General features: G+C 41.5%; 1 protein-coding gene across 50 annotated transcripts in view; it reads left to right on the top strand.

Annotated features, from left to right (window-relative positions):
- PTK2 (protein tyrosine kinase 2) overlaps positions 1 to 14719 on the top strand; it is a 356961-nt gene that overhangs the window by 303013 nt on the left and 39229 nt on the right. For all 50 annotated transcript variants that reach the window (XM_073999554.1, XM_073999553.1, XM_073999548.1 and 47 more), the window contains 3 exons: positions 6777 to 6863; positions 10371 to 10508; positions 12052 to 12183. In XM_073999554.1, coding sequence (XP_073855655.1) covers positions 6777 to 6863; positions 10371 to 10508; positions 12052 to 12183 — 357 coding nt within the window. The remainder of the gene's footprint in view (positions 1 to 6776; positions 6864 to 10370; positions 10509 to 12051; positions 12184 to 14719) is intronic.

The raw sequence follows: 14719 nt of genomic DNA, 5'->3' as shown, positions 1-14719 counted from the left end.
TAATACCAATTTTTTCATATAATAATCATCTTTAGAGAACTTTCCCTGAGACAAGTCCTGCATGGGAGTAGCGCATTAAATGCTCATTTTCATCTGTGCCTGTTGCTTTCCTGCAGATTCCCACTGGATCAATGGAGAGCCTCAGGATGAAGGTATCTTAGAACAGCCATTCTCAAAGTGTAGTTCTTGGACCTCTGTAGGTCCCCATGACCATTTCAAAGGTCCGTGACATCAGAACTCATCTGATAATGTTTTGTTATTTGCCTGAGGCGGGTGGATCGCTTGAGGCCAAGAGTTCGAGACCAGCCTGGCCAACATGGCGACACCCGGTTTCAACTAAAAATACAAAAATTAGCCAAGCATGGTGGTGCCCGCACTTGTAGTCCCAGATACCCAGGAGGCTGAGGCACAAGAATCACTTGAACCCAGGAGGCAGAGGTTGCACTGAGCTGAGATCGCGCCACTGCACTCCAGCCTGGGAAACAGAGCGAGACTGTCTCAAAAAAAAAAAAAAAAAAATGTTATTTGCCTTTTCCACTAATAGAACTGCTGACACCTTAGCACAAATCAGGACAGTGGCATGAAGTTGTACTAGACATCACTGTGTTCTTCACCCCTGTGCTCACACACAAAAAAAATGCCATTTTACAGAAGAAAGGCCTTGATGAATCTGTGAAAAATATCCGACATGAAGACCCAGGAAGGGCATGTTAGCCCTGCTGCTGCACACCTAGACACGATGTCTTGTCTTGAGAAAAGCACTATACAGTTGAGTTGCAAGCTGGACTAAACACTTTTTTTTCATGGAAGGCCAGCTTTACTTGAAAGAACAGCTGGCAGACATACTGTTCAGAGTTGGATATTTGGTAGACATTTTCTCAAAAGAGAAAGAGGTGAGGCTGTGACATTGAGGAAAACAACTATTTGTTACCAGTGATAAAATTTTTGTTTTCAAGCAAAAATTAGAGTTTTGAAAAACTTACACCGTGATCTTGACAGCTTTCTAAATTCTTAGACTGTTATAGTAAGCTCAGGATGATATTAACATGTGTTATTTTAAAAATGTATGTTGTTTACTGAAATGTGTTAACATTGGGAGGATCTGTGCAGCTCAGTAAATCAGTATCTTTCAAATGACCTACACAGGATGTTAAAAATCACACATGAGTATAAGTTCCATTGAAACTACAAGAAAAAGTAATGGATTTTTTTTCCCTTTTTTTCCTCCCTTAATTCTATGGATTTTAATGTAACAGATGATACCATTGTAAATTCCACATTGCAACTCACCTTTAAGAAGCTGTCACTTGCATTTTGGTGTCGAATCAAAAAACAGTACCACAATTGTGCTCAAAATCTACGGAAATACTCCTCCCTTTTCCAGTTGTACAGCTCTATGAGTTTACTTTTTCCCCCTCATGTATTGCAACAAAAGAGAATATCGTAAGACTGCAGAAACATATGAGAACCTGCTGCCTTCTGTTAAGCCTAACATTAAAGCGAATTTACGTAAATGTAGATGTACATGTGTTCTTCTCAGTTTGGTTTGTTTGGTTTTGAAAAGGTGGTTTTTTTAGTATGTGATGAGCTTATTCTTAAGTGAATTAATAAATACTTTTTAGTATCTGTTTTAATTTCTAACAGTATGAGTGTTGGTAGTTATATTCCAAATAAAAACTCTTTAGAGTCCTCAGTAATTTTTGAGACTGTATAGGGGTCCTGAAAATGATGAAATGTTTGAGAATAACTGCCTCAGAACATTGTTCTCAACCCTAATCAAACCCAGCACAGCATTTATATAAAAAATGATTTTATAATGTCCCATTTACTAATCCTGAAATAAAATACATAGGTAATAGAATGACTTACCAATTTCAGAATATCAGTGGAAGAATACTAGTGTTTGGAGACCCAACTATACAGGAGAAATTAAAAAGAAAGTCATTTTTTATAACGTTATGCATGCATGTATAAAGCACTCAGGTCGAATGACATTGGGAGACATGGTGGCATAGCCAGATCCTTACACCTGTTTGTGGACTCATCATGAATACAGCAGTGACAGAGCAGACCCCCACAGCTATAACTGATAGGAATTTCATTAGTCTTGGTGATGTCATTTTCTAGAATGGTAAGAAAATCTTGGTAAATTTTAAATGAAACATAATAAAATTGCCCATCAGTATACACGGTAGTTGCTGTTCTGGAAAGTTCAGTTCCTCATAAACTATACAGAATATCTATACAAACTATACAAAATATATAAAGCAGAATTCATTCTGTGTTCAAGCAACAGGGATTTTATTGTTGCTGTTGTTTTACTTACATAAAGTTGAGAGAAACAGCAGAAAGTCCTGCGGGGACCAGGCATGGTGGCTCATGCCTGTAACCCCAGCACTTTGGGCAGCCAAGATGAGCTGATCACTTGAGGCCAGTAATTTGAGACCAGCCTGGGCAACATGGCGAAACACCATCTCTACTAAAAATACAAAAATTATCCAGGCGTGGTGGTGTGCACATGTAATCCCAGCTATTCAGGAGGCTGAGGCACGAGAATTGCTTAAACTCAGGAGGCAGAAGTTGCAGCGAGCCGAGATCACACCACTGCACTGTAGCCTGGGTGACAGAACGAGACTCCATCTCAAAAAATAAAAATACAAAAATTAGCTGGGTGTGATTGCGCATGCATGTAATCCCAGCTACTTGGGAATCTGAGGCATGAGAATCACTCAAACTCAGGAGGCAGAGGTTGCAGTGAGCCGAGATCATGCCACTGCTCTCCAGCCTAGGCAACAGAGCATGACTGTCTCAAAACAGAAAAAGAAGTCCTGTGGGATATGAAACAAATCCTGTTGTTCAGGCCTGTCCCCTCACTGCCAGAAATCTCACTTGCTGACCTCTACCTTAATGCCAATTGTGCGATCATGGAAAGCACCCTCACTAATACAGTTCTCCCTTGATATCTGCAAGGGATGGAGATTAAAATCCACAGATGCATAAATTCCTTATATAAGATAGCACAGTATTGCATATAACCTACATACCTCTTCCAGTATACTTATTTTTGTTGTTGTTGTTGGCTTGTTCTGTTTTTTGAGATGGAGACTCTCACTCTCCAGGCTGGAGTGCCATGGTGTGATCTCAGCTCACTGCAACCTCTGCCTCCCGGGTTCAAGCTATTCTCACGCCTCAGCCTCCCAAGTAGCTGGGATTACAGGCGTGCGCCACAACACCTGGCTAATGTTTTTGTATTTTTAGTAAAGACAGGGTTTCACCATGTTGACCAGGCTGGTCTCAAACTCCTGACCTCAGGTAATCCGCCCACCACGGGAGCTGGTTATTGTACTCCTTTTGTCATTGACAGTAGGGAGGCATAGAGAGCTGAAGCACCCTACTGTGAACACTGACAGTCTGGCTCAAAGCCTGCCCTCTTGACCACCATGCTAACCTCCAATTTGTAGAGAACAGAAGTAGAGCTGTTTTACCAATACAGTTGTGCTCTCCATGGCTGTTGGTTAGCAACATTTGATTTTGTGGTGTCCTTTGTGCAAATATTTTGTCTATCATAAAACATATTTTCAACTTTTTACCTTTTATTTTTATTTTGAAATGGAACCTTGTGTTATCATTTGCTACCCAGTTAAGTCTTTGCATCACTGTGAGATAGTTTACATTGGTTTTGCCATTCTCTGATCTATTTATTTTGTATATTCCTTTTTATTTGGTGAGTCAGAAGTACGCTTTTAGAATAGCATCATGGCACAGCAGATTTTGGAGTCACGCAGTTCTACCACTACCACCTATATGCCCCTATTTAGATTGCCCAGTTTATCTGAGACTCTGTAAAATAGGGATTATAATATTGCTTCATAGCAATGTCGTGATCAAGATTATCAAATTGTATGTAAAGTAGGTAGTTCAGTACACACAGAATACACAGTAAATTGCACCTTTTTTTTTTTTTTTTTTTTTTTTTGCCTGAATTTATCAAGAGTGCATCACTGTGCAGCTGTCAGCTCTGTTTATTGTTCCAGTCCCCGGCTCTGCCTCATTCCGTTCTTGGACTCCAAGAGCATTTGATTCAGGAAACCCTTTCCCCTGCAACCATTATTAATGCTTGTATATTAACACATATCTTTAAAACAAGTACAAAGGTAGCCGAACTCTTTTTTTTTTTTTTTTTTTTTTTTTGCCTCTTTTAATTCAACACAACCATGTCGTAGAACACCCTTTGGAAATTGCCACCATAGCACACAGAGTAGAGAAAAGCCTAGAATGCTCTCTTTATACCCTTTTCCTGTTTGGGGTGTCTTTGGGGGAATTCATGTTGTTATTTAGTTAAGTTTAGAGCAGACTCCATCTGGAACACTGCTTGAAACATGACAGGGCTAAGCGAAAAGGAAGGATTTTTCGCCCTCAGGAATTTAGCAGCTCATAATAGCAGGGGTAGAGCAAGTGCAAAGTACCTGCGACCCAGGGTAGAGTTTGAAAAAGGCCTCCTTAGGAGAACAGAGGACATATGTTTATGTTAGGCTGGCAAAAGCAGGAGCTGTTCTGTGAAAAAAGTAACATCTAAAAGACTGAAAGGATCAGAAGTATTCTACAGATGGAGGGAGGAGACATTCCAGGCAGAGGGGACAGTATAAGCAAAACTGAGGGGGACGTGAGACTGATTTAGAGACCAAAACATACTCTGGACCTAACTAGAGCAAAGCACGTGTTCACCCAGCACTGTGGGAGAGAGACAGGCACTAAAGAGTTTTCTTTCCTAAAAGTGATGGGACTTAAATCCATTTCATTTTATTCTGGACTTAATTTGGCTAGACAGTAATGGGTTTCCACCTTGTTAAATCCTCCAAGTTTTAAAAGACTTTATTGACTTCTTCGAGACTTCTGTTTCAGACTAAATTGTTCTTTCACTATGAACTTTGAATTCATTTATCCCAGAAACAAAGTGAGAATTTAAGACCTGGAAGTGACTTTAGAGATCCTCTAGCTCACCCCCATCTTATGGATGAGGATCTAGAAGCCAGTCAGTTTCATCACTTGACCATAGTAACACAACCAGGAAGTAGGCAAACAATAGAACACAAGTGCCTTCTCTCCAGGTCCTGGACTGCTGGACAGAGAGCATTTGGTTCCCTCGGGCTCAGAATATTCAGTATCCCATTTTGTTATTAATGATACTTCAATAGCTTTATTAAGATACAATTTACATACCATACGGTTTATCCACTGAAAGTGTACAGTTCGGCTGGGCACAGTGGCTCACTCCTGTAATCCCAGCACTTTGGGAGGCTGAAGCAAGCAGATCACTTAAGGCCAGGAGTTCAAGACCAGCCTGGCCAACATGGCAAAACCCTGTCTCTACTGTAAATACAAAAATTAGCCTGGTGAGGTGCCGCATGCCTGTAATCCCAGCTACTTGAGAAGCTGGGGCATGAGAATTGCTCAAACTCGGGAGGCAGTGGTTGCAGTAAGCTGGGATTGTACACTGCACTCCAGCCTGTATGGTAGAGTGAGACTCTAAATAAATAAATTGTACAATTCAATGTTTTTTAGTATATTCAGAGTTGTGCAACCATCACCACAACCAGTTTTAGGACTACTGTTTTTAGTAGAGACGGGGTCTTACTGTGTTGCCCAGGCTGGTCTCAAACTCCTGGGCTCAAGTGATCATCCCACCTCGGCCTCCCAAAGTGCTGGGATTACAGGCGTGAGCCATAGCGCCCAGCCTAGAACATTTTTATGAAATGTTCTAAAATGAAATCCTGCACCCATTAGCAGTCATCCCCCATTTCCTCCTCCTTCCGACCGCTGGCAATCACTTATATACTTGCTGTCTATATTAATCTTTCCTAGTCTAGGTATTTCATTAAAGAAATCGTATGTTCTTTGTGACTGACTTTTTTCACTTAGAATGTTTCGAAAGTTCATCTAAGTCGTAGCACGTGTCAGTACTTTATTCCCTTTAATTACAAATAATATCCCTTTCATAGGTATACAGCATTTTGTTTATCCATTTATATCAGTTGACGGACATGGACTGTTCCCCATTTTTAGCTACTGTGAATAATACTGTTAAGAACATTCATATACATGTTTGTGTTTACTTATTTGTTTTTTTCAAAGATACAGTCTTGCTATGTTGCCCAGGCTGGCCTCTTAATTCCTCGGCTCAAGCGACCCTCCCACTTCAGCCTCCTGAGTAGCTGATGCACATGTTTTTATGTGGATATATACTTTCATTTCTCTGTTACATATACCTGAAAGTAGAATTGCTGGATCATATGCTAGTTCTCTATTTAGTTTTTCAGGAATAGCCATACTGTCTTCCATAGTGACTACACCATTTTACATTCCCATCAGACTGGCCTGATTGGTTTTCAACTCCTGACCTCAAACAATCTGCCCACCTTGGCCTCCCAAAGTGCTAGGATTACAGGCGTAAGCTACCGTGCCCTGCCCAAGATTTAAGTTTTCTTCTAAGAATCTTAGAGTTTTTAACTTTTACATTTAGACATGTAATCCATTTCGAGTTAATTTTTGTGTGTATTGGGAGGAAGAGGTCAAACTTCTGTTTTTCACGGGTAGCTGTCCACTTGCCACAGGATCATTTGTTGAAAAGACTGTTCTTTCCGCATTGAAATGTCTTAGCATCTTTTTATCATTCTTCTCAACTAAGCTCTATTAGGAAAATGTCTTTCTCTATTCATAAAGTACAGGTTTGTCAAAATCCAGAGGTTCATTCATATGATGCTCTGTTGATTTTACAGCCCAGCAGACCGGGTTATCCTAGTCCGAGGTCCAGCGAAGGATTTTATCCCAGCCCACAGCACATGGTACAAACCAATCATTACCAGGTATGCCAGTCATTACGGGTATAAACTGTGTTACTTGATTATTTAGCACTTTTGGGATAGAGAGGTACATTGTGCATGTTTTTATTTGTGTACTTATGAGTATGATTTGGCCGATAGAAAGCTGGGAAAGTGGTTACCCTAATCATTGACTGATGTTGTCTCAATACCCCACACAGAGGGCGTTTGCTTTTCACGCCTTCTTCAAGTGAACAGGGCCAGGACCTGCTGCCATTCTTAGGCACGTTTTCATCCACTCGCTATGGTAAAAGGCAAGGTGAAGCCAGTGGGCACACACTCTGCAGAGGGAGTACTGAACTGGACAGTTTTTATGGAAGGCAAGAATAAAATTCAAAATTAACAGAACCCAGATGAAATACCATATGGACAAGTGTGAAAAGTGTTAGATTTATAGACAGATACCCTGTGCAAATTAGAAAAAATTATCCTTGAATGAAAAGGGCCTGAAACAAAGTAAACAATTCATTTGTTTCGAGAAAAAGTTATTAACTTTTACTGAGGTATACCTTACAATGCGCACAGGTCTTTGTTCCGACAGATGCATACCCCAGTGCATCCCATCCTCACTTCAGGATATAGAGCGTGTCTGTGACCCCGGCAGTTCCTTTGTGCCCCTTCCCATCAGGCACCTCCTGCCCCAGGAGCAACCACTCTTCTCACTTCTAGTATCAGAGATTTCTGCTTGTTCTAGAATTTTATATAAATAGATCATATGGAGTGTGCTTTTTAGGTCTTATCTTTTTTTAACTCATTGTAATGTCTGTAGAAGTCAGAGTCCTATTGAGGGTGTCGGTACTTAACCTTTCCTACCTCCTTCACAGAGTTGTTGAAAGCATGGTTTAAATTAAGGCCTCTTGGGTCAAAATGGGCAAAAAATCTTAACTTTGGTACTTAACTGTCAGTAATAAGGGAGAATGTAAGCACTTTCTTATTAGAAAAGATAGGTCAGTGGTAGTTTAGAACAGCAAATTTCAGCCTCTTTAGCCTCCAGATTCTAATGTATTAATTCTGGAGCCCAAGAATAGCTTATCGTTAGCAAGCAACCTCAGTAGGTTCTGAGGTAGATGACTCAGTCAGACCTATGTTTTGGGAGACACTGTTCTGAGATGGCCGCTTGCCTGGCAGAAGAGGAGTGAATCATTTTTCTTGGGCACCTGTCTGTTCGTTCAGCAGGGTTGCACTGAATGTTCATCTACTCTGCCTGGCACTATTCTAGGCACTGGGAATATGAAGACAAATAAAGTACTCTTTTTTCTCATGGAAGGAGCTCACAGGGCCCTTTGTCAGTTTAGATTACTACCAGTTCCATAAGTGAAGAAGCCAAAACCCTGACCCAGCACAAGGGTCAGAGCAATGGGAAGTACACAGGTGGCCTAAAGAAAGAAACCCCACCTCTATGATTGCTGAGAGACCCTGAGCTCTGGCAAACAAGCAGATGGGCCCCAGAGTCTGTGCCTGGCTGGTATGGAAAGTGAACTGGCCCTGAGTGGGAACTGAATACGAGCATTGTTTTGAGAAAACATGACAGCACCTGCTTAATGAGACAAGCTGTTAGCAGAGAGACAGTTCTCTTTGTGTCCCAGCAGGCCTGGTCTGTGGCACTGTCAAGATTTGAAACTCTCATATGTGTTTGTTAGTGGCTGTCTGTCACCAGTGCAGTGGAAGCCCCTGAGAGTGAGGACTTGTCTCTATTTTAAGGGCTTAGAACAGCGTGTAAAAGTGAGTAAATAGAGAATTAAGTAAAACATTGATTTTTTTCATTGAACTAATGTGTGATTAACCTTTCCCAAGCCTAAATTTTCCTCTCTTGTAAATGAGACCAACTATGAGACATTTCCTGAAGTTACTTCATTTTTAGCCTAAAGTGATCCTTCTACATGGTTACTATTATGTAAAAAACTGCCTTAGACTATTTTAAACCTCCTTGTGAAAATTCCTAAATGTTGTCTGGCAATAATATGTCCCTTTTCACCAAAAATCTTGATATAGCATTTTGCATTTAGTAGCAGTTTTTATTATTAAGATATTTTCATTCAAATAAACTGTGAGAACTAACTATATGTCTCACTTGAAAATTCATTAATTTTATATTGTCCATATGGAGTTTTGGTATAAATTAATGCCTAGAGACCAAATAAATTCACAAAACCTTTGTTGAAGGGTGTGTTGATATTTGGAAATACAGTTTTGGCTGTGCTTTATCTCACTAAAAAATTAACTGACAACACCCACCATGCAGCACTAGCCTAATGAGGTGTGGAAACCAATACTGATTCTGTTCTCTGTCTTTCTCTTGATTGAGAGAAGGAACCATATAAAGAAACCTGTCTTATTTTCCCTCTGCCTTGAAATTTTTCTCTATGTCCAACCGAATGTCTTCTCTCTGCCTTAGTCATCATTGTTAGAATTTAAAGGTACGACTTATCCTACCATCAGCTCTCAGGTCATTAGAGGACAAACAGTTGAGGGGTGTGTGTGTGTGTGTTTTGTTGTTGTTATTGTTAGGGGATAGTGGTTGGTTGGGCAGGAAAGGGGGTTTCTAGAGCAGAGTGTGGCACAGCCATTTTTGTGGCTTCCTGTTGCTTTTGCATCCAAGGATGGCCTGCCCTCATTATTTTAGTAAATGTGAAATTCCAAAGAAACAATTTCTTATTTTCTAGTATATACTTGCACTAGCTCTCTAATGCAGCCATAACAAATGTCCTTTCTTGAGACTTTAGCTGAGAGTCCATTTCCTTGCCTTATCAGCTTCTATAGGCCACCCACATGCCTTGGCTCACGGTCCCCTTACTCCGTGTTCTGAAGCCAGAAGTTTTTTGGGTTTTTTGTTTTGTTTCGTTTTTTTGTTTTTTTGAGACAAGAGTCTCGCTCTGTCACCCAGGCTGGAGTGCAGTGGCGCGATCTCGGCTCACTGCAAGCTCCTCCCCCCGGGTTCACACCATTCTCCTGCCTCAGCCTCCCGATTAGCTGGGACTACAGGCGCCCGCCACCGCGCCCGGCTAATTTTTTGTATTTTTTAGTAGAGATGGGGTTCACCGTGTTAGCCAGGATGGTCTCATCTCCTGACCTTGTGATCCGTCCACCTCGGCCTCCCAAAGTGCTGGGATTATAGACTTGAGCCACTGTGCCCGGCCCAGAGCCAGCAGTATTAACTCTCTCTGACCCTTCTTCAGTGGTCCCATGTCCCTCCCTCCTCTTACACTTCCCTCTTGCACTTTTAAGGACCCTTGTAATTACACTGGACTCACTCAGATATCCTGGATACCCTCCCATCCCAAGGTCCTTGACTTACAACCACATTTGCAAAGTCTCTTTCACCATGTAAGGAAACATATTCACATGTTCAAGGGATTAGAACATGGGTATCTTTGAGGGGCCATAATTATGCCTACCACAATATTCTCTGTAATTTTAGTTTCCTTTGTGTATGAAGCAGAACTGTGCAGATGTTATAGTTGAACATTACCTTGCCTCCTTACTCATTCACAGGTTTCTGGCTACCCTGGTTCACATGGAATCACAGCCATGGCTGGCAGCATCTATCCAGGTCAGGCATCTCTTTTGGACCAAACAGATTCATGGAATCATAGACCTCAGGAGATAGCAATGTGGCAGCCCAATGTGGAGGTAAATCGGGTGTCTTGGGCTTCATTTTGTTAACTTATAAAGGACGGCAAAGCTGGGCATGGTGGCTTACACCTGTAATCCCAGCACTTTTGGGAGGCTAAAGTAGGAGGATTGCTTGAGCCCAAGAGTTTGAAACCAGTCTGGGCAACATAACGAGACCCTGTCTCTACAAAAAATAGAAAATTAGTCACGTATGGTGGTATATGCCTGCAGTCCTAGCTACTCGGGATGCTGGGGTGAGAGGATCATTTGAGCCTAGGAAGTTGAGACTGCAGTGAGCTGAGATCGTGCCACTGCACTCCAGCCTGGGCAACAGAACAAGAACCTGTCTCAAAAAAAAAAAAAAAAAAAGTAACAAAGCATGGCCTAAGACACCTTTTATTTCTAAATCCTAAGATTTATTGATTTTAATGACTTTTTTTTTTTTTTGAGACAGAGGCTCACTCTGTCTCCCAGGCTGGAATGCATTGGTACGATCTTGGCTTACTGCAACCTCTGCCTCCCAATTGTTTGAGGCAGATTCAAACAATTCTGCCTCAGCCTCCCGAGCAGCTTGGATTACAAGCGCAAGCCACCACGCCCAGCTCATTTTTGTATTTTTTAGTAGAGGCAGAGTTTCACCATGTTGGCCAGGCTGGTCTTGAACCCCTGACTTCAAGTGATCCACCCGCCTCAGCCTCCCAAAGTGCTGGGATTGCAGGCTTGAGCCACCATGCCCGGCCATATTTTAATGACTTAATTCAAAGATCAGGATACTCCATCTACTCAAATGCTTTCTGGTTTCATGAACTTTTTTAACTAAAAGAACCCAGGGAGAAATACTAAAATCTTTAGTCCATATATTTGAAAGGCAAAGCCCTCAGTGGAATATAATCAGCATATGCATGAGGCCAACGAAGAAACAGGAAGACAGAGCATTCAGTTCTTTGGATCATGTTAATTTTTACTAAATTTTCCTGGTAAAACCAAGAACTACTCTTACAGTTTAAAAATTTATTTGAGCTGGGTACAGTGACACACACCCATAGTTGCATCTACTCAAGGGGCTGAGGTGGTAAGATAACTTGAGCCTAGGAGTTCAATGCCAGCCTGGGCAACATAGCAAGACCCCATCTCATTAAAAAGAAAAAAAAATTACTTATTTGAATAAAAGAGCATCTATAGTTGTCTGCTACTTATGTTCTTTTATTTAATATTTAATACTCTATAATATGTATCATATTTCAGCCTTCTATTCTAGATTGTTTCTACTTTTTTACTATAAGTAACAATGTATTCTTTGCACATATTTTGTGTTATTTCTTTAAAATAGACCCCTACAAGTGAATCTGTGAGCTAAAGGGTTGTATACTTGTTAAAGATGCTTGATGCACATTAAATTGCACCCTGCAGAAAAGTTACTCCCACAAGCACGGTATGAGAGATCCTGTTTCTACCATACTTGCTGTTCTGCTTATCTTTTCTTGAAAGACGCACAAAACAATGTAAGAACATAGGAATAGACTTAAGAGACTGGACATGCTGTTTTCAACCCTTCTTCCAGGACTCTACAGCATTGGACCTGCGAGGGATTGGGCAAGTGTTGCCAACCCACCTGATGGAAGAGCGGCTAATCCGACAGCAACAGGAAATGGAAGAAGATCAGCGCTGGCTGGAAAAAGAGGAAAGATTTCTGGTAATTGTGTTTCTGAAAGGCTTCTTTGACTTTTTAAGCCATGTTAGAGTCTACTATATTGCAAATTATTGCAAAATGTTATGTTTCAAAGCAGGAGAGTTAGTTTTACAACTACTCCTTAAAACTTGCAATAGGCCGGGGCCGGGCACAGTGGCTCAAGCCTGTAATCCCAGCACTTTGGGAGGCCGAGACGGGCGGATCACGAGGTCAGGAGATCAAGACCATCCTGGCTAACACAGTAAAACCCCATCTCTACTTAAAAAAAATACAAAAAACCAGCCGGGCAAGGTGGCGGGCGCCTGTAGTCCCAGCTACTCGGGAGGCTGAGGCAGGAGAATGGCGTAAACCCAGGGGGCGGAGCTTGCAGTGAGCCGAGATCCAGCCACTGCACTCCAGCCTGGGCGACAGAGCGAGACTCCGTCTCAAAAAAAAAAAAAAAAAACAAAACTTGCAATGGGCCGGGCGCGGTGGCCTATTTGGGAGGCTGAGGCAAGCAGATCACCTGAGGTCAGGAGCTCGAGACCAGCCTGGCCAACATGGTGAAACCCAGTCTCTACTAAAAATACAAAAAGTAGCCAGGCGCATGCCTGTAATCCCAGCTACTTGGGAGGCTGAGGCAGAAGAATTGCTTGAACCAGTAGGCAGAGGTTTCAGTGAGCCGAGATCATGCCATTGTATTCCAGCCTGGGCAACAAGCGAAACTCCATCTCAAAAAAAAAAAAAAAAAAAAAAAAAACTACTTGCAATAATATGGCTGGATGTGGTGGTTAATGCCTATAATCCCAGTGCTTTGGGAGACCAAGGCAAGAGGATCACTTGAGCCCAGGAGTTCAAGACCAGCCTAGGCAACACAGCAAGACCCTGTCTCTACAAAAAATAAAAAAAATTAGCCGGGCATTGTGGCTTACACCTATGGTCCCAGATACTTGAGAGGCTAAGACTGAGTCCAGGAGTTCTAGATTGCAGTAAGCTATGATTGTGGCACTGCCCTCTAACAGATCCAAAATCCCTGTATCCAAAACCCATAAGGGCCATGTGTGTTTCATAATTCAGTATTTTTTAAATACTAAAAAGTTAGTGTAATATGCTGAACATTATACATTATTTAAGACTCTAACAACATGCCAGAGTTAAAACCACCAGTATTTCTATAGCAAAATGCAAATAATCACATTAACAGTTAAATAAAGATTATAAGATGCTTCATCTGTTCAGGTTTTACTACCATATTAGTTTGTTTCAAACATAGAAAAGCACACTTAACATTTTCAGAACTTTTTAGGTTTTAGAAATGAGGATAGAGGAATGTGGACTTGTCCTTTTATTATCTTCATTTTAACAGAACAGGAGAGAGAGACCTAGAGAGCCTCTGTGCCACAGAGCAAGACGGTCTCTTACAGGAAAAGAAAAAAGAAAGAAAAAGCTTGCGATAATGGATTATTTGCTTTTATAATTATCTTTTAGGGATAAATTTCTCTAAAATTTTAGTAGTGTCATTTTGGGCTCAGAGCTATGAGCATTTGTTTGGTTTTTCATTACCGCATTGTTTACCCAGAAACAACTCCTGCTTCCATGTCAGCTTACATATAAACTATTGCATCTTGCTACTGCAGGCTGTGTAACAAGACAGCTAAGATTTGCCTTCCTGGCATTTATGGCTGATGTGAACCTCCTTCCGGATGTGTCTGGACATATGCATGGGAAATGTCTTCCTTCAGGCAACCCTTATTGAAAACCACTTCAGAAGTCCCTTGGGGACAGAGAGGAAGTGGTGGGACAGAGCAATCTCTGTATGTTACTTGACACAAAGGTCCTTTTAGACTCATGGTCCCTGCTGCCAAGCAATTCTGTGCCCTCAGCCTCAGAACTAAGGACTGTGAGAACCTATTCCCCACTCTCCTTGAACCCGGAATAGCTATTTCAGTCTTCCTGTAGTTGCCTCAATCATATTATGGCTGAAAGAAGCCAGGATTCATAATTTAGAGCCAGTAACTTTACCTGGTCTCTCATGCTTTGCATCATTAAACATTCACTGACACTAACTTTGTGTTAAATTTAACCAATTTAGAATTTTGAAAGCATAGGATAAAACTTTCCTTCTGAATTAAAGCAAATCTTGAGATTGTAAGGCAGATGGGAAAAAAAATTGTTATTTTTAGCCTGGCACGGTGGATCACACCTGTAATTCATCCCAGCACTTTGGGAGGCCAAGGTGGACAGATCACTTGAAGCTGGGAGTTCGAGATCAGCCTAGCCAACATGGTGAAACCCTGTCTCTACTGAAAAAAAAAAGAAAAAAAGGTGCAGTGACTCATGCCTGTAATCCCAGCACTTCGGGAGGCTGAGGCGGGCTGACTACTTGAGGTCAGAAGTTCGAGACCAGCCTGGCCAACATGGCAAAACCCCGTCTCTACTAAAAATACAAAAATTAGCCAGGTGTGGTGATGCGTGCCTGTAATCCCAGCTACTCAGGAGGCTGAGGCAGAAGAATTGCTTGAACCTAGGAGGCAGAGGCTGCAGTGAGCCAAGATGGCAC

Source organism: Macaca fascicularis, chromosome 8, assembly GCF_037993035.2.
Source record: "Macaca fascicularis isolate 582-1 chromosome 8, T2T-MFA8v1.1".
In the NCBI taxonomy this organism is placed as follows: Eukaryota; Metazoa; Chordata; class Mammalia; order Primates; family Cercopithecidae; genus Macaca; species Macaca fascicularis.
The sequence above is the reverse complement of the archived record's forward strand: the minus strand, read 5'-3'. Positions and strand labels throughout refer to the sequence as shown.